The sequence below is a fragment of the Prunus avium genome, chromosome 5 (assembly GCF_965620075.1).
Source record: "Prunus avium chromosome 5, drPruAviu1.hap1.1, whole genome shotgun sequence".
In the NCBI taxonomy this organism is placed as follows: Eukaryota; Viridiplantae; Streptophyta; class Magnoliopsida; order Rosales; family Rosaceae; genus Prunus; species Prunus avium.
In genome coordinates, this window is record NC_142288.1 from 27,063,908 (window position 1) to 27,082,002 (window position 18,095).

Sequence of the window (18,095 nt, forward strand, 5' to 3'; positions counted from 1 at the left end):
TCCTCTTGGTTGGATATCCAGAAGTAGAGACGTTGAGATAGTCACTAAACCAAACAAATAAAAGTTTGAACCTAAAAAAAACCCAAACAAATAAAAAATATAAATAGGCCCGATCCATTTAATAGAAAGTTGTAGATTGGGTTATCTCTTTCTTTTTTAACCCAGGCTCATCGTTCTGCCGTAAGGGCGTAACTTTATATGAGTCACATGATTCATTTGAATAGTAACTTTAATTAAGTTTAATGAAATGATCATATGACTAATATGAAGGTCCACATAACGAGTCCATATATGACATCCTCACAATAGAATTTCACTGCATATGGGATGAAGTTAATTCTCAGCCTTTGACATGGCAGGTCCAAAACTTGTGCTATGTTCTCAAACACTTTTGATATGAAATACATCCTACCTAACATTCACAATCATTTTACAACATTAGACATTAATATTTTGTGTCGCTTCAAATTTTTTTTTTTTTTTTTTCATTTCTAACAATGAAAAATTAATATGAACTGTATTTAAAGTGAAATGAAAAGCGTGGTATCATGTCTAGTTCCAAATTGTCTATTGACTAACGAATCTAAACACCTTAAAAAATAAATTATTGTTGTTCTTATTTAACAATTTGTTATTCTGTTTTTATTGAGTAAAATATTGGAGGAAACAAAAAATATCCCCAATATAAATTGCAGTCTAAACAATGAAAATAAGAAGAATAAAGGTGGCAAATAGTGGTTTGAATCAGGTGGAATAATCCCAGTTGGTTGGAAAGTGCATGATAGACCGTTATTTCAGGTACAGGCTCAGCCTCAGAACCGTCATTTTTGTCCAAAGCCCTTTTTCTATGTATAGGCAATCAAATTCCACCACCCAAAATTTAAAATCTTGATTTGGAAAAGTTTGCCCCTCTCCTTGTTTAGGCATTTACACAGACGCACACAGACACAGAGAGAAAGGTCATGATCTAGGAACGGTCTGCTCCACCAAGGTCATGATCTTCCATCTCATCAGCCTTTGAGCACTTTGACTCCATTTTCATAGCATCTCTCATTTCCACAATCTAGACCTAACAAAGCTGCAGCAACCCAGATAAGGATAAATAAAGGCCATATATTTCTTGGTTTTATGGTTGTTTCTGTGTTGAATCAACACAACTAAAATGGCGAAGCGATCCTTTACTCGTTATGTCGAACAAGAGCTGGGAAAGTTGCCACATTTCGTGATCTACGCTTTGCTCGAATGGACGTTAATCATTCTGCTTTTCATTGATGGGTTCCTTGCCTTTGCTGCCAATGAATTTGCCAAGTTCTTCGAGCTGAGAATCCCATGTTGGCTCTGCACCAGAATCGATCACATCCTCGTTCATAGGGACCAAGATTTTTATTACAATGATTCCATTTGTGAAGCTCACCGGAAAGATGTTTCATATCTTGCTTATTGCCACAACCACAAGAAGCTGTCTGATATAAGAAAGATGTGTGAGGCATGCCTGCTTTCATTTGCTACTGAGAAAGAATCTGATTGCGATACATACAAGTCATTGGTTGGTATTTTGCATAAGGATCTTGAGTGCTTTGTTGAGGATGATTACCACCAAATTCAGCTGAGTGTGCCTGCAGCAAGGACATGGGAGGAGGCAACAGGGCAGGTTGAGAAGAGTAGCAGCATTGTTCAGGTTTCGTGTTCATGTTGTGGCGTGCCATTGAAGATGAGCTCTACTTCCTCCGCCTATCCTAAGGGCAAAAATGGCAGCGCATTAGCACATGCTCCGGCTCCTTCTCCACGAGCACCGTTGAGAAACGATGAGAATCGTGGTTTGGACTTGCCCCACATTCGATACACAGAACTCAAACTTATGTCTGATCATGAGTCCGAGCTTCCAGAGGACGAGTATGGATCACACCCACCAAATCGTGACTCTCAATGTGAGTTAAGCGCAAAACCTTGTTCTAGCTTCCTTTTGGTTAAGTTCTTTACATGTATCTTTAAGCTGGCAGCTTTATGCTTTATCTGTCCAAATCCGATATGATTTTTTCTTTTTTGGAAACCATTAACTGATTTGGAGTATGGAATTTGTGTAGCAGTCAAGGAAGATCCCAAAGCTTCTGCAGTGCCATCATTGACAGAAGGTGATGATTTAACTGATGATGCAAACAGAACACCTGTTTTTGGCAAAGGAAACAGGTTTTTTGGGATCCCACTTACAGATTCAGCTACAAATAGTCCCAGGGTGGCTATGAGGATTTCAAGGAAATCACCACTGGAAAAAGGTAGCGACTTTGTGTTAGAATCTGCCGATGGGAGCACTCCCAATGATGCCGATTGTGATTCCATTTTGCACCGGTTGAAGAGACAGGTCCGGTTGGATAGGAAATCGCTGATGGCTTTGTACATGGAGCTGGATGAAGAAAGAAGTGCTTCAGCTGTAGCAGCAAACAATGCAATGGCCATGATCACCCGGCTACAAGCAGAGAAGGCTGCTGTTCAGATGGAGGCCTTACAATATCAGAGAATGATGGAGGAACAGGCAGAGTATGACCAGGAAGCCCTGGAAGCAACATATGATCTGCTTGCAAAGAGAGAGGAAGAGCTCAGGATTATAGAAACTGAAGTAGAGGCTTATAGAGAAAAATATGGATTGCTCAAGGAATTTGGCTATGAGGCTGGTGAAGAGGTCAAAGGCTTGAACAATGGTGAGCATAATGGGGAGAGCACACCCAATGATCAAGTCATGTCATCAAAGGAGGAGAATGTAGAGGGAGCGCTTGCTGAATCTTTGAAACCTTTGAAAGAGGAGAAAACCTACCTCCTGGGTCGGATGAAGAAACTCGATAAGAGAAGTAACTTATCAGCTAACGGGTTCCATTCCTTGCAGGGCTCTGACGGTCTGAATCATCTTGATGATGAGATAGGTAAACATATGCAGACACACACACATACATACAAGCACATACATTTATACACACGCACACGCACTGAAGTAGAATTTGAGCATGTTCTTTTGCATTTCTAACAAAAGACCAATTTCTGTTTCCAATATGGCAGGAAATGGAAACAAAGCTGCTCTAACAAGGCAATTGTCATTATTGTCTCATCTTAGTGAAAGGGTGAAGGCCCTTGAAACAGACACTGGATTCTTAGAATATGCTGCTAAGACGCTTGAGAAACATAGTGAAGGAACACAACTTTTGACAGAGATAACTCAAAACTTGCAGAAGCTTCGGCACCTTGTCATGATGCCCCCGGAGAAAAACAGCGGATTACCTTAAAAAAAAAAAAAAAAAAAAAAGATTATCCTGATAGTTCTCATGGTAATTGCTTATAATCCTCTTCCCAATTTTACATGATATCTTCTCTTTGATTAGATAGATAGCTTGAAGTTGAAGCTTCAATTAATTTGTAATTTTATCAACATTTACTTTACAAGGATGCTAGGATATTGTTGGCAATGCCAGAGAAGGTAGAAAAGGTGAGGCAAAAATCTTCATAGCTGACGAGCAAACCCCGCCTCGGAGGACCCGAACGGCCTTGCGAACCTCCACAGATGAATTCCTTGAAGTATACATGTTTCTTGTCCACTAGAGTTTTTCTCTTTTCACTAGAGTTGTTGCTTCATGCATGGATCCAAAACCAAAAGGCATATGCTTTTTCTGTACTGATATTGTCTTTTTAAATAGAATTTTTCTTTCCCACAACTTTTGTTCCAAAAAGCGGAAAGAGAGAGAGAAGGCGGAAATTGCCATTGATGATCAAGACAACTAGTCTGGAATGCGTAGATTAACAAGAGCCAGCCAACTTTTTGCAAATATGAGAAAGGAAAAATCAAAAACGAGAGCCAGCCAAACTTTTGCAAATATGAGAAAGGATAAAACAAAAACGAAAGAAACACATAATTGGAATCTGGAAATAATTCTTTTTTCTTCACCTGAAACTGAAAGCAGCTCATAAAGCACATAACTAGTTATTGCTGTTTCCAGTCATTCTTTTCAACTCTTTTAATACAAGACACAAGTCTTACTGAGATAATCCTATAAATCACATGAATTAAGCAACAGAACCACTTTAACCAAAAGAATGAATATGTTTTCTTTCTGTCTCTTTCTCAACTAAACATCAAAACTCATCTTCTTTGTAAGACAAATCTACAAAAAGAAATACGAAACAAGAAGAATTGCTAATGGGTGGTAAGTTATGTGGATTACAAAAAATAGTCTGGAGTTCTGCGTGTTGCATCAGGCTCAACCTGCCGAGGTGCTGGGTCAAATTGAAGGAAATTCTGCTCCATATTCTCTCCAATCTCAAGAATTGCAGCCATATTTCCACACCGATAGCAGTAATTTGGAGCACTAAACACCGTGACAACATTCTTTTCCTAAAATAATTAAACAAAATTAGAAACAGAACTCTGAAAGCATCAATGTGAAACGGTATTTATGCTTCTTATGCACTAACCTGGCACCAATTGTAGCCTTCCATCACAAGCTGGTGCGCTCTAGAAATAAGACTCAGCCCATTAGTATGATTAAATTGGGCTGCTATATCTTGTCCAAATGTATACCCTGCGCCCCGAGGAGATATTCCCCACCCACATCGGTCATCCGGGTCAGACCACAAGAGATCACACATCGGACCTTCATGAGGAACCTGCTCCCATTCAAATGAGGGGAAGACTAGAATTACTAAAATCGTATATACATACACCATGAAATGACAATGCCACACCAGTATTCAAGAGATGCTTATGCCAGTATATCTTGAAAAAACTGTCTAACATGGAAGACTTCAAAACAACCCCCGAGTAAGTGATGTGCTGCTTCAATCTGTTCAAGTGAAGCTTTGTCGGTGACTTCTCTCTACGTTAATATACTCAAGAAACCAATATTGCATAACTTACAGATAAAGCGAGTTAAATATTGGAACATCAGGACCGCTCAGGTTCTATTTCATAAAGAGTTAACAGGCAAGCAAACCCAACAACCAAGGTGAGCCGTCCATGCAGATCAAAAACGAGAATGAGACAATTTTGACCTTCTATGCGTAAAATAAATTATGACAACAATGTGAGCATGCATTTCACTTATATATTTCTTTCAGTTTGTGTAACACACATAAAACAGACTTGCTGAAGAAAAATATACTGTTAGAGGATGAAAACTTTAGCGTACCTCTTGTATCCGGTCCAGAGCACGAATGTTGTCTAAAGTATCTAAAGAGGGGGAGAGTCCGCCATGCAAGCAAAAGATCTAAAAGAAGGGGAAAATGCTTGTTAAATGAGAATAATGGGGATAACAGGGTAAGATAATATCTATACAATTCAAACCTGACTCTCGATCAAGGCTGTGAGCGGAAGATAATCAAAAAGGTCAGTGAAATGCTTCCAGACATTAGCATTTCCATATTTCCTCAAACACTCATCATAGAAACCATACCTGAGAAGGCAACAGTTTACTGATATAAATCAGGATTTGATATTTCAGAATGACTAATTAAAACACTTTTACCCTAGTGTGTCATCACTCCTATGAAATTTAGCAACTTCCTTGGAGTATTTGTCAACATAATGAAAAAGATAAAGGCAAAACTGTCTACAACATATAAATGGCTTCTTTTACACGACTAATTGGGAAGTCTTTCGGATCAACAGCGAGTTCCACGACTTGGTCTTCACTATCAATACTTGTAAGGTTTCACTTTTGGGATGAAAACACTTTAAAAGAATAATGCCTTACACTTGAGTTATTTGCCGGCTCTCATGATTTCCTCTAAGAATTGTAATTCTATCTCTGTAACGTACTTTCAGGGCCACTAGAAGTGTGACAGTCTCCACTGAGTAGTATCCTCGATCTGGATTAAAGAAGAAAAGAGAATTACTGACAAAAGTTGTATAAGCATTTTCTGGTCAAACAAAATGATTGAACGGTCTAAAATTGTGTGAAATTAAATCATCTTTGTCATTAAAAGGAAGTTAGTATCCTACTTGCCACTACATAGTCAGAGAATCAAATGGCTTTCAATTTCAGGTTTACAGACAAAGATGTCTAATAATCTTGTTCATCAACTTTCAAAGATTGATAGTGTGCTCATTGCTCAGATGAGACACTACTTAATAAATCCGAACTATAAAGATACAAAGAAATGAGATATGAACTAAAAATTGTGAATACAATGGATAAGATGGCATGCTTGGTCAAATCATCTAAACTAACTTTTAGGCTTGCGTTGGAAAAATGTATGTAAGTCATGGCTGGGTTAGACATGGGAACTTAAAGAGACCTTATTGAGCCTAGTGTGGTTGAAAATTACATGTGACTACTTCGCTCCATCCCTTAGACCGAACACAAGTCAAATCTAACAACACGAGCACACATAAAAGTCATCCCTAAGTAGGTGTTCCCAGAGAAAAACTTAATGTTCATTTCTAGCTTATAACCAACTATCATAATAATGTAAGAACCTCATGTTCTACTGCAACAGCTCAGAACCTGCCCAAGTCCTTGAATTCCATAAATAACCAGCTAAATCTCCTCTTTGTAAAGAACAAAAAAGCACCGGCCTGCCCCTTGTTACATTTACATATTAACTAACTTCCTAGTTCCTACCCATTTCTTCGACCAAAAACAAAAAAAAAAAAACAACAAAAACAAACTTCCTACCCATTTCAACCCAATAATGAAAACTTTCACCGAAAAGACATGTCCATGCTCCTAAAGATTTCGCATTTTCCAAAAATCAATCTACTGCTAATTTCTCTAAAACAAATTAACTAAATTAAACAACAACAAGGCCAAGTGATAATGCCCTAACTGACCTACATAGTCGCCCATGAAGAGGTAATTGGTATCGGGGGCACTGCCGCCGATCCGAAAGAGCTCGACGAGGTCGTGGAACTGGCCATGGATGTCTCCGCAAACCGTGACGGGGCACTTCACCGGTTGCACATTCCATTCCTCGACCAAAATCGCCCTCGCTTGCTCGCACAGTATCTTCACCTCTGGCTCCGGCAGAGGCTTGCACTGCATCAAGTGCTCAATCTGACGGTCCAGATCGGCGTGCGGTGGCATCGTCGTGAATTATCTTCGCTACTCGTTGATTGGGGCACGGTCTGAGCTGAACTCGCCGGAAATGGAGTTGATTCTAGGTCATCTCGTCGGGGCGAGATGTTGGAGATTAGGGTTAGGGTTTGAGAAGAGAGAATTTAGGATTGGGTGCTGTAGCTCAATTTTTTTGTTGCTGGTGACTGGTATGAGCACATTGTTCGTATACGCAGTAGGATTGCATATTTATTAAGTTACCTTACTTAACATGAATGTGGAAACATTCATGTGGCATTGGCATGTCGATGTATCCAAATCAATAAAGCTACTATTATTATGTGGCAGATGAGTTCGACGCGCTATGTCAGTTTCAAATTATATTTTATTAGGAGTTTTTAGGTTTAATGGTCCTTAATTTTTTTAGCAGATTTGTATTTTGGTCATTTTTTTTTCAAAATTGTTTCAATGGTCCCTCAACTTCACTTTTTAATAGGACAAATGATCATGTCGTCAAGTTTATTATCTTTTTTTATTAAATACAAGGGCAAAATGATATTTTTGTATTATTTTTAATTTATGCACTCATTTCCTTCCTCTTCTCTCTCCAGCATTCATCCTCTCCTTCATTTATGTTTCTTAGTTCTCAAAAATTATGCAACTCTGTTACTCTCTCTCTTTAGTCACTCCTTCATCACTTATTGATTTCTCCCTCTTTTCCCCCCCTAATATATTTAAATTGAAGATGAAAAAGTGATAATGGAATGGCTCAATATGGAGAGAGATTCCTCATATCTTTAGAAGAGAGAGTGACGCAAGAAAGCTTTCTATCCCAAACCGCACTCCTCGACATAACCTGAACCCAACACAGTTTCTCAGCCACACAATTTCTAAATTTTCCAAAATTCCCCAACACATAATAAAATTTGAAAGAAACAAAACAAAACAAATTCCTCATATTTAGAGGAGATAGAGTGACACCATATAAAGTTTTTCTCCCCCAAACTGTACACTGTTCCTCCATAGAACCCAAGCCAACCCAAATCTTTCTCAAACTCCACCATTTCCAAATTTCCAAAATTTGCAAATATATAACTTCATAAAATAAAATTGATAAAAAGCATAGAGATAGTGTCTAGGTGATGAAGGATGAGTGATTGACGAGGAAAAGAGGAATCTAGGGTGTGCGGGTGATGATGGAGGATGAGTGATTGAAGAGAGAAAGGGAATGGATGAGAGAGAGGGTGCCAAAGAGAGAGAAGAAAATAGGTGCAAAAAACATTAGTAAAATTTTAAATTGCAACTTAAATTGGTTTCCAGCTGTCAATATTTTATTGGATGAGGATACTGATGTTGGATGCTGAATGTGGAATCCCTGTGACAGGGAAAACTTTCTCCCATGAATGAAGCAATTTTCGATTTTGACCTCAACAATACATCATGTGCCATGTACATGCTCAAATTTAACATAAAAAGTTAAGAAAACTGACGGCATGATCATTTGTCCTAACAAAACTGAAGTTGAAAAACAACGTGAATGATTTTGGAAATTAAGGGACCAAACTGTGAATCATGTCAAAATTCAAGGACCTTTAATTGAAAAACCCAAATTTCAATCAATGAGTTAATATGAAAGCCTATATAAAATACATACCAGGATGAATCAATGAGTTGATTTTGTCGCGAAAAATTGTAAAGTCTCCTTTATAATCACAAAGTATAAATAGTGCTTGTGTCTGTGGACCAATGTGATCAATGCCTTGTTCAGGTAACATTAGCATGTAATGCTTGCAACAAATCTTCTTCCTACACTAACAACTAAAGTTACCTGAAATTAATAATAAAATTGAATTACAAGCCACAAAAAGAACTGATACCTTAGGCTCAAGGTTGATCCTTGTACTAGCCATCTTGTTTTGATCACATCCAATGAAGTGGTAATTGGGATTGCCTATGGACTTGTTTACTTCCATACTCGAATGGATTAGTAAACTTAGTTACCTCTCTCTCTCTCTCATGATATCTGATTAAAAATACCAAATGGGTCATTGGGAGACTGAGCGTTGAACTTTTAGTTTGAGAGTAAACCACCACTATTTTAATTAGTTTTAAATACTAAACAAACTGTTATAATAAAATCTATATATATAAAGCAAAAGGCAGAGAATGGTGAAACATTCAAAATATCAAAAAATGCCCTTGGTTAATGCAAACATTAAGAATTGAAATTATTAATTAAATGAGGATAATATGGTAAATTCACATTTTTCATATTTAAAAAAATTTAAATAAAAATAAAAATCAGATAATGGATCCTATTTTTTATGGAACACAACTACCCATTATCTTTTTAAATTCTAAAATAAATTTAAATTTTTTTAAAAAAGCCTCTCGCAGGCGCGGAAGCGCGTGTAGAGAGGTTAGTATATATAAAGCAAAAGGCAGAGAATGGTGAAACATTCAAAATACCAGAAAATGCCCTTGGGTAATGCAAACATTAAGAATTGAAATTATTAATTAAATGAGGATAATATGGTAAATTCACACTTTTTCATATTTAAAAAAATTAAAAATAAAAGAAAAATCAAATAATGGATCCTATTTTTATGGAACACAACTACCCATCATCTTTTTTAATTCTAAAATAAATTTAAACTTTTTTAAAAAAAGCCTCTCGCAGGCACGGAAGTGCATGCAGAGAGGCTAGTAAAATATATAAAAAAATACTAAACAAACCAATTTTAACAAATAAGTCAAAAATGCCACATTGACATTTGGCTGACAATGGAGAAACCTATAGTTGTTTTCTTGGATAACATTGCTGATTCTTTTTATTAAAAATAAGAAAGTAAAAACAGAAAACAACCAAATCCATATTGGTCAAGAAAATAGAACAGTTTTGATTCCAAATTTAAATCATTAGTATAGGTATTCATCTATTTCTTGTTTTCTTTTGATAGTTTACAGTTCAAGTGGTTAAGAATAATTATCATCACTCCATATCCTGTGTTCGAATATCCCTCCCTTTTAACGTCTCGATTGAATAAATAAAAAAGATCAACCCTATTCTTCTAACTTCGGTCTTTATCTCAATATCACACAAGTTCACAACATCCTTGTCATAAGCCAGATAGCAACACAACCAACATCCAATTGTCTTCAATTTTCCAATATAAAACTTTCAATCCCTATTTTTTATTCTTTCCCCATGGTTGCTGACGTTTATTTTGTTTAATTCTGGTTGGATTTTGCTTGTCTGGTTTCTAATGCTTGTCTCGTATCCAATAATTCAAAAGAAAAATATAATTAACTTATAGATAGGTACCATATATGATCTACTTAAAACTACTTGGTTTTGAAACTGAATTAAGTATAGTCTTTTGCAGCCATGATCACCTCATCAAGTTTCCCATTACTCTGCCTCACAATCTCTATACTCTTTCTTCTTCCCTTGCCCCCCTCCCATTCTGCAGACCCTGATCCACTACAAGACTTGTGCGTGGCAGATTTAAGTGCCTCCACACCAGCCGATTATAACTTTCCCTGCAAACCCATCTCAGAGATCACATCAGATGACTTTTTCTTCGACGGCCTGACCAAACCAGGAAACAAAACCAAAGTTTTTGGGGTATCTGTATCAGCTGGCAATGTCCTCACATTTCCTGGGCTCAACACTCTTGGCATATCACTCAACAGAGTTGGGTTTGCGCCACGTGGCATCGTCCCACCTCACTCACACCCTCGAGCCAGTGAGGTTGGGGTCGTCATGGAAGGCAAGATCCTCACTGGTTTTGTGACGACTAAGAATGTTTTTTACTCCAAGGTTTTGACTGCTGGGGAGGTTTTTGTGATTCCCAGAGGGCTTGTTCACTTTCAGCTCAATGTTGGAGAAGGTGAAGCCCTTGAGTTTACTGCTTTCAACAGTCACTTGCCTGGTTCTGCTACGGTTCCTTTGAATCTATTTTCTGCCACGCCTTCGATCCCTGACCATGTGTTGACCAAGACGTTTCTAGTGGGTGAAGATATTATTGATAACATTAGATCCAAGTTTAGGTTTTGAGATGCTTTGAAGATTGATTAGTTATAGTTTTGGTTTTGTTGGAACATTGTTTTCTTTGTTTGTAAAAGGTTTGACTTGTTTTGTATTTGGTTCAACATCTTTCTAAAAGTGCGAGGAATGTTAAAAGTGCGCACTTTGTAGCTCTTCTAATTTTCTGTGTTTGTTTTTTCGGAATAAAATGAAATAAAATGAGTAGCCGCTGGTCGTTAGCACAACTCTATACGAAAAAGGATGTGGTATTGCATTTCGAAAAAATAACATAAGACATTTCATTGTAAAAAGAGAAAATTCAACATGTGGAAGAAAAAAATTCAAAAAACATGATGTGTGTTGAACATAAAAACCAACTTTTGCAAGGGCCCTGGTATAAAACAGAGTAATTGACAAAGAGGACGCGCGCACATGGCAGGTAGGTTGGTGGTGGCGCTGATGACCCAATCGTGCACATTAGCAACTCCACCATCTGCCGTAGCCGCAATTTCCCTCAAACTCTCCCGCGCCGCTATCCTACGCCCTCCACCTTCATACGCACCACCACCATCACTTTCCACTCGAACAATCACAATGAACACCAACGGTCAAGAACAACAGCAAGACAATCTCGACGGCATATTCAAGCAGAAACGGATCCTACGGTCCAAAGTCCGCAAAGCCCTCAAGGCCATGGACCCCACACTCAGATCCCATGAAGGTAACAAGCCACTCTTCACTTTACTGAACCAGTATGCTCTGCGTCAATTCCATTTTATTAAATTTAAAAAAAAAACTAAAAGTCTGCAATTTTTTTGTTTCTGATTAGATAATGCAATCCAGAGTGTTGTATTGGAAGCTCCGTGGTTTAGATCTTGTCAAAGATTATGTGCATATATATGCTGCAGTGCTTTGAGGGAAGTTGATACCTCCAACTTGTTGTCTGCAATTCTTCAAAGTCCACTCAAAGGTGTGATTTTTATGTGCCCATCTCCAAATTTTAGTTTTTTTAGCATGCTATAGTAGCCTGAAATCATAATTTTTGAGAAATTTGTTCTTGGTTCTTATGTTTTTTGTGTTTTATGAAGAGGGTGATGTGCAGGTGAGGAAAAAGCTTTATGTTCCGCGTGTGGAGGACAAGAATTGTCACATGAGAATGCTCAACATCTCATGTATGGATGATCTTGTTGCGAATTCGATGAACATTTTAGAACCAGCTCCAATCGATGCTGATGGAAATGAACGGGAAGATGGTAATGTTTCACTTATTTTAGAGGATAATAATGTCTTTGATCGTAGTCATTCTCTATTATTTACAGATTCTTGATGTCACAAAACTAGTCTCAAAGTTGAAAATTTTGAGTATTTGCATTAAAATTTGAACTTCATAATACTAGAGGTTACAAAAGCTGAGATGGGATTAACATATTCTAAGATTTGTAGTCAAATTTCCGAACTTTTGCTCTTTTGAGAGTGCTTCTGCTGAAGCCTCAAAGTAGTGTCTTCCATTTTTCTTTATGGGTGGCAAATCTAAAGACTAAGAAATTGTGTAAGACCAGGTTAGGATGGGAAAATTTCTCATTCGTACAGCTTTCAACAGGGTTTCTTAAGCCTAGTTTTCCTTTAAAATACCGATTTGTAATATTATAATTCTCAGGTTTGGGCATCAGAATGTTGCCAGAAATTGTAACTGAGTAATTTATAAGTAACAAGATAGGGAGAGGAAACATGAGTAGCCCTTGTTTTTCTGAAACTCATGGCACAATTCTTGTACTCCCTTCACCGAGACCTTGTCTAGGCTGTTTGGCTTGATATACATAAGCCTTATTCCTGGAATCATATTTGTTTGATGTCCATATGTTCATGTAGGGGTGGGCTTCATAGACACCTTGGCACTTGTGTTTTAATGCTCACAAAAAGAATGTGGGATGGGTTTCATATTGTATATATGTGAGTTTATTGATGTAATTATATTGAATCTCATATCTAAAGGGTCTCTCTTGGTGCAGTTTTACAGGCAAGCGACCCAGTTGATTTGTTCCTCTTACCGGGTAGAACTTTTCTTCCTATTTTCTTAATACGCATCCATTTACAGGATGTGTTATAATTATCAAAGTCAAACTGTAGTTAACTGCATTTGCTTATCCTTTTATGCTGGCAGGACTAGCATTTGACAGATCTGGGAGACGCTTGGGTCGTGGTGGAGGGTATGGTTATAGAGTTTTTATTCAGTTTTTCAAGTACCATGTATTTAGTTGTTTGGAGATATCACTGCTCTTCTCAAATAAAGGCTGCTAGAGCCGTGGTTTTTTCTCCCTTACATGTTTTGAAGAAAACAAACTTAAGTATCTTATGCATAATTGATGTTAACGTGTTGTAACTTCTACAGTTATTATGATACCTTCCTGAAGAACTACCAAGAGCTTGCAAAAACACGCAATTGGAAGCAACCACTGCTTGGTATGCATCATTTTTTGTTTCGCCTTGTATTGTAGCATATATGCCTCGGATCTGAAAGTCAGTGTATTCAGTGTTCTAGGTAATATGGTGGTAGTGTTGGTATTTTAGTCAAGGTTGGTGGCTTTATTGCAGTTTCACTGTCCTATTCTGTACAAATATTGGATGAAGGTGTACCGGTCACTCCACATGACATTCTGGTGGATGCGCTTGTGTCCCCGGCAGGTGTTATTCCCATCAGCCCAGCAGCTTTAGACAGGTATGACTGAGTAAATCTTTCACTATGAGTTTATTTTTCTTCACTTTTCTGGGTGCAAATTCAGATATGTGTTAATTTTTTTTTTTTGGTTATCAAATTCATACAACATATACAGGATGAGGCCTTGATAACAAAACTAGAAGCTTTCGTCTTAGATCAGATCCTCTTGGAGTTGGACTCTGGCTTCCCCTTGATCTGTTAAAGGAAATAATCTTGGTCTGCCTGAGATACAGGGCTCGGCCAGCGTCATCAAATGAATCCGCGAAGTTCTGGTCCTCTGGTACATCAAAGTTATTGTTTTTAGAATGAGGATGTTCTTTTCCTGTATTCTTCTTCTGCTTTTCTGCTAAACTATTTTAATTCCATGAGTTTATGCATCTGTCGAAGAGGTCCCATTTGAACTCTCAAATTAAGGGTACCTGACCTCTATCTGGTTTTTACATACTGATTGTAAGGAAGTTGCTTTCAACTCATGCAGTCATGCAGAACTGCTTCACTATATAATACCTACATACTGATTGTAAAGTTATGAACCCCACATACTTTATAACATAACCAAAATAATCTTCATAATTGGACCACCAGGTGAATCATAAGGATATAGATATATATTTAATAATGAGTTAGCATATAAACAAACTGATTATTATCATTTTTTAAAATATTTTAGTCAAATAATGGTTTTCGTGGATATATATTTACTGTTCTTTCATTTTCTAAATCTTCATAATTGTACCTGTTAATCAGACGGATATCTTTAATAATGAGGTAGCATATAAACATATAGCCAACTAGCCTCAACTGTTAGGAAAACTAACAAGATTGTTGACGATGTTAACTTTGATGTTTTGCCAACCAGCCTCACCCAATATCCAATTAGGAGTGTTTTTTTCCAATATAAATCTATCAGTTGTGCACCATGGATGATGCTAATGTTGGTCGCTTGTGCATACTTAGTTTCTAAATGGTGGCCTGAAATCCAATAATGAAGAAATAAAAAAGTAAGTTTCTAAATGGTGGCCTGAAATCCAATAATGAAGAAATAAAAAAGTAAGTTTTAATATGTGTGTGTGTATATATATATACGTATGTAGTAGAACCAGAGTCTATCTATACCTTGGCTTGAACTACAAGAAAGTAGTGTGTTCTGAAGCTATGGTCCCCTCATCATCATCAAGCTTGATATTGTTCTGCCTCACAGTTTCATTGCTTCTTCTTCTTCTTCCCTTGCCCTCCCATTGTGCAGACCCTGATCCTTTACTAGACTTGTGTGTGGCAAACTTGACTGCCTCCGCATCATCTAGCAACTTCCCCTGCAAACTCCCCTCGGAGGTTACTGCAGATGACTTTGTCTTCGACGGGCTGAGCAAGCAAGGTAACGTCACGAACCTCTTTGGGGTGGCCGTGACAACCGGGAATGTCCTTTCGTTCCCGGGGCTCAACACTCTCGGGTTATCCATGAACAGAGTTGACTTTGGGCCGGGTGGGATTAACCCGCCTCACTCGCACCCTCGTGCGAGTGAGATTGGGATTGTCATTGAAGGGAAGATCCTTTCAGGGATTGTAACAACTAAGAATGTTTACTACGGTAAGGTCGTGACTGCGGGGCAAGTGTTTGCGGTTCCAAGGGGACTTGTTCACTTTGAGCTAAATCTTGGGCAAACAAAGGCCTTTTTCTTCACAGCTTTCAACAGCCACTTGCCTGGCTCCACTGTTCTTCCTCTAAGTCTATTTGCTGCGGCCCCTTCAATCCCAATGGAAGTGCTGACCAAGACCTATCTAGTGGATGAAGATGCCATCAACGCCATGAAATCCAAGTTCGTCTTTTAAAATAATGAGTGGAATTCTCGATTTGTTTTGCTTTGTTTGAAGGTTTGGATTGTATGTATGTAGTAATGTTAATGTTGTCTGGGTAGACGAAGTTTGAAAAATAAAGCTGGGGCCGTACGTCCTTGTATCGTATGTGCATACTCTTTATTGCTATTTCTCTTTGGCAACGTTCCTTTTGCATCTGTTTCATAATGTTATGTATTGTATGGCAGCTTGTTAGACATCCATACAACTGCAACAGGGGACTAAAATGGATTATTAACAAAGAATTATGCCTTTCGATCGAACTATAAATTTTTATGAGCAAAAATGCTAGCCATACAACATTTATATACCACTGTGTGTACCACCTCTCTAATAGAGGCAGGCCTCATTGTATTGGTAGGCTCCACCTCTCTAATAGGTGGTATGCAAATGTGGTATGACTAGCATCGTAATTATTATAATTTCATTTGGATAGTAACCTATTAAGATTACTATTTGGACGACCAGAATCTCAATTAGCCATGCAAATACTTACCAAAAGAAAGAAAAAGAAAAATTAATGTGATGTTTACTATATCCAAATAAAATGCTCTAGCCCACAAATTTAAAATAATTATAAAAACCCCAATTTTTAAAAGAAAACTTAAAGAGTTATGCTTTTTTTTTTTTTGGAGAGAAAAAGAGTTATGCTTTTAAATGCTCTACTTGAATGTTGTTTAGTGTTTTGTTTTTGTTAAGTTAAGACCATATTTTATTTTATTTTTTTCCACTTGACATATGGCCCCATTTTTTTTTCTTTTCAGTAAGTTGCTTTATGCTCCAAATGGTTCAACTTCAAATCAAAGCCGGCCTAGATCCCAAATAATCTTGAGAGATGTTCCCACATAAACAAGATTTTTGACGACGTTAACTTTGGTTTTTGGCCAACTAGCGTCATCCAATATCCAATGATTACGAGTTTTTTCCAATATAAATCTATCTAATCTGTACTATGGATGATGATGTTCCTTTTGTTGAATTCTAGTTGGTCGCTTCTATGGTGGCCTGAAATCCAATAATGTAGAAAAAAAATTAGTTTTTAAAATACATTTACTATATATATATAGAACCAGAGTGTATCTATACCTTGAACTACAAGAAAGTAGTATTTTGAAGCTATGATCACCTCATCTCCAAGCTTGCTATTGTTCTGCCTCACAGTTTCATTGCTGCTGCTTCTTCTTCCCTTACCCTCCCATTGTGCAGACCCTGATCCATTGCAAGACTTGTGTGTGGCAGACTTGAGTGCCTCCATATCAGCTAACAACTTCCCCTGCAAGCCCCTCTCGGAGGTTACTTCAGATGACTTTGTCTTTAACGGGCTGCGCAAGCAAGCTAACTTCACGGACGCGGGTCACGGTTACAACTGGGAACGTCCTTTCGTTCCCGGGGCTCAACACTCTGGGGATAGCCATGAACAGAGTTGACATTGAGCCGGGCGGGATTAACCCCCCTCACTCGCACCCTCGTGCTAGCGAGATTGGGATTGTCATTGAAGGGAACATCCTTGCAGGGATTGTGACGACTAAAAATGTGTACTACTCTAAAGTCTTGACTGCCGGGCAAGTGTTTGTGATTCCAAGAGGACTTGTTCACTTTCAGCTGAATGTTGGACAGAAAAAGGCTCTTACCTTCACAGCTTTCAACAGCCACTTGCCTGGCTCCACTGTTCTTCCTCTGAATCTGTTTGCTGCGGCCCCTTCGATCCCAGTCGAAGTGCTGACCAAGACCTTTCTAGTAGATGAAGATGCCATCAACAACATTAAATCCAAGTTTGTCTTTTGAAATACCATGTTTGAAGGTTTGTTTGTATTGTAATTTGTATGTGGTATTTTATTGGGAGAAGAAGTTTGAAAGGAGAAAGTTGGGGCTATGTACCCTTTTGCATCTGTTTCATAATGTATTGCAGCTTATTAGACATACAATTGCAAGAAGGGACTTTATGGAGTACTGGCAATTTCTACTAACTATAGTTTTTATGAGAATTCCCATCACAATTTCTTCCATTGTCAGCACCACCATAGTGATTCTTCTATTCGGATGCAACATTTGGCATCCCACATCCGAATTTTAGGTCTAGAGTCCTAACTTCGAATCATGGATCTTGGATCTCGGGTTCGTGATTCCCGACCTAGGTCCATATCCCGGATCCAAGTAAGATCCAATAAGAAGGGCCTAGAGGAAACATTGAAGAAAAGTTAATGGGCCTTCACTTCCAACTTAAGGCCCAAATCACGACGGAAAGGCTAGAATGAGGAGGTTAAGTGAGGAGCTTATTTGAGGAGGTGAAATCTCACCATCAACAACAAAAAACAAAGCACATGGGGGGGTGCATTGGGGGCTCCACACCCCTTTTGATGGTGAGATGGGCCTCCTCAAATAAACTCCTCAAATAGCATCCTCATTATAGAAGCTCCCCAAATCACGAGCTGTTTGGGTTGGGCTTCCAACAATCAACATC

At 38.1% G+C, this 18,095-nt stretch overlaps 3 protein-coding genes and 3 pseudogenes across 5 annotated transcripts; 5 read left to right on the forward strand and 1 right to left on the reverse strand.

The window, feature by feature from the left end:
• The first annotated feature begins 894 nt into the window (after nt 1–894).
• Nucleotides 895–3,698, forward strand: LOC110752058 (putative myosin-binding protein 5). Of its 2 annotated transcripts, none has more exons than XM_021952645.2 (4): nt 895–1,928; nt 2,085–2,915; nt 3,049–3,314; nt 3,431–3,698. In XM_021952645.2, the coding sequence occupies exons 1-3, from the start codon at nt 1,163–1,165 to the stop codon at nt 3,270–3,272; spliced, it is 1,821 nt and encodes a 606-aa protein (XP_021808337.1). In that variant the 5' UTR covers nt 895–1,162; the 3' UTR covers nt 3,273–3,314; nt 3,431–3,698. The 2 variants fall into 2 exon arrangements, with proteins under 2 accessions (XP_021808337.1, XP_021808339.1); XM_021952647.2 differs by having other exon boundaries at nt 2,088–2,915.
• Nucleotides 3,699–4,064: 366 nt separating this feature from the next.
• Nucleotides 4,065–7,287, reverse strand: LOC110752059 (serine/threonine-protein phosphatase PP2A catalytic subunit). Its single transcript, XM_021952648.2, has 6 exons — nt 6,812–7,287; nt 5,733–5,847; nt 5,324–5,432; nt 5,169–5,246; nt 4,456–4,647; nt 4,065–4,375 (listed from the first exon to the last, which is right to left on the reverse strand). Exons 1-6 carry the CDS (start codon nt 7,062–7,064, stop codon nt 4,202–4,204), a joined length of 921 nt encoding a protein of 306 aa, XP_021808340.1. The 5' UTR covers nt 7,065–7,287; the 3' UTR covers nt 4,065–4,201.
• Nucleotides 7,288–10,307: 3,020 nt separating this feature from the next.
• LOC110752061 (germin-like protein subfamily T member 2 pseudogene) lies at nt 10,308–11,330 on the forward strand (annotated as a pseudogene).
• Nucleotides 11,331–11,440: 110 nt separating this feature from the next.
• LOC110752060 (5-formyltetrahydrofolate cyclo-ligase, mitochondrial) lies at nt 11,441–14,189 on the forward strand. Of its 2 annotated transcripts, XM_021952649.2 has the most exons (8): nt 11,444–11,785; nt 11,894–12,034; nt 12,153–12,317; nt 13,074–13,115; nt 13,226–13,271; nt 13,454–13,524; nt 13,657–13,780; nt 13,896–14,189. In XM_021952649.2, exons 1-8 carry the CDS (start codon nt 11,497–11,499, stop codon nt 13,906–13,908), a joined length of 891 nt encoding a protein of 296 aa, XP_021808341.2. In that variant the 5' UTR covers nt 11,444–11,496; the 3' UTR covers nt 13,909–14,189. The 2 variants fall into 2 exon arrangements, with proteins under 2 accessions (XP_021808342.2, XP_021808341.2); XM_021952650.2 differs by lacking the exon at nt 13,896–14,189 and having other exon boundaries at nt 11,441–11,785; nt 13,596–13,728.
• Nucleotides 14,190–14,461: 272 nt separating this feature from the next.
• LOC110752063 (germin-like protein subfamily T member 2 pseudogene) lies at nt 14,462–15,748 on the forward strand (annotated as a pseudogene).
• Nucleotides 15,749–16,712: 964 nt separating this feature from the next.
• LOC110752062 (germin-like protein subfamily T member 2 pseudogene) lies at nt 16,713–17,641 on the forward strand (annotated as a pseudogene).
• The last annotated feature ends 454 nt before the right edge of the window (nt 17,642–18,095 follow it).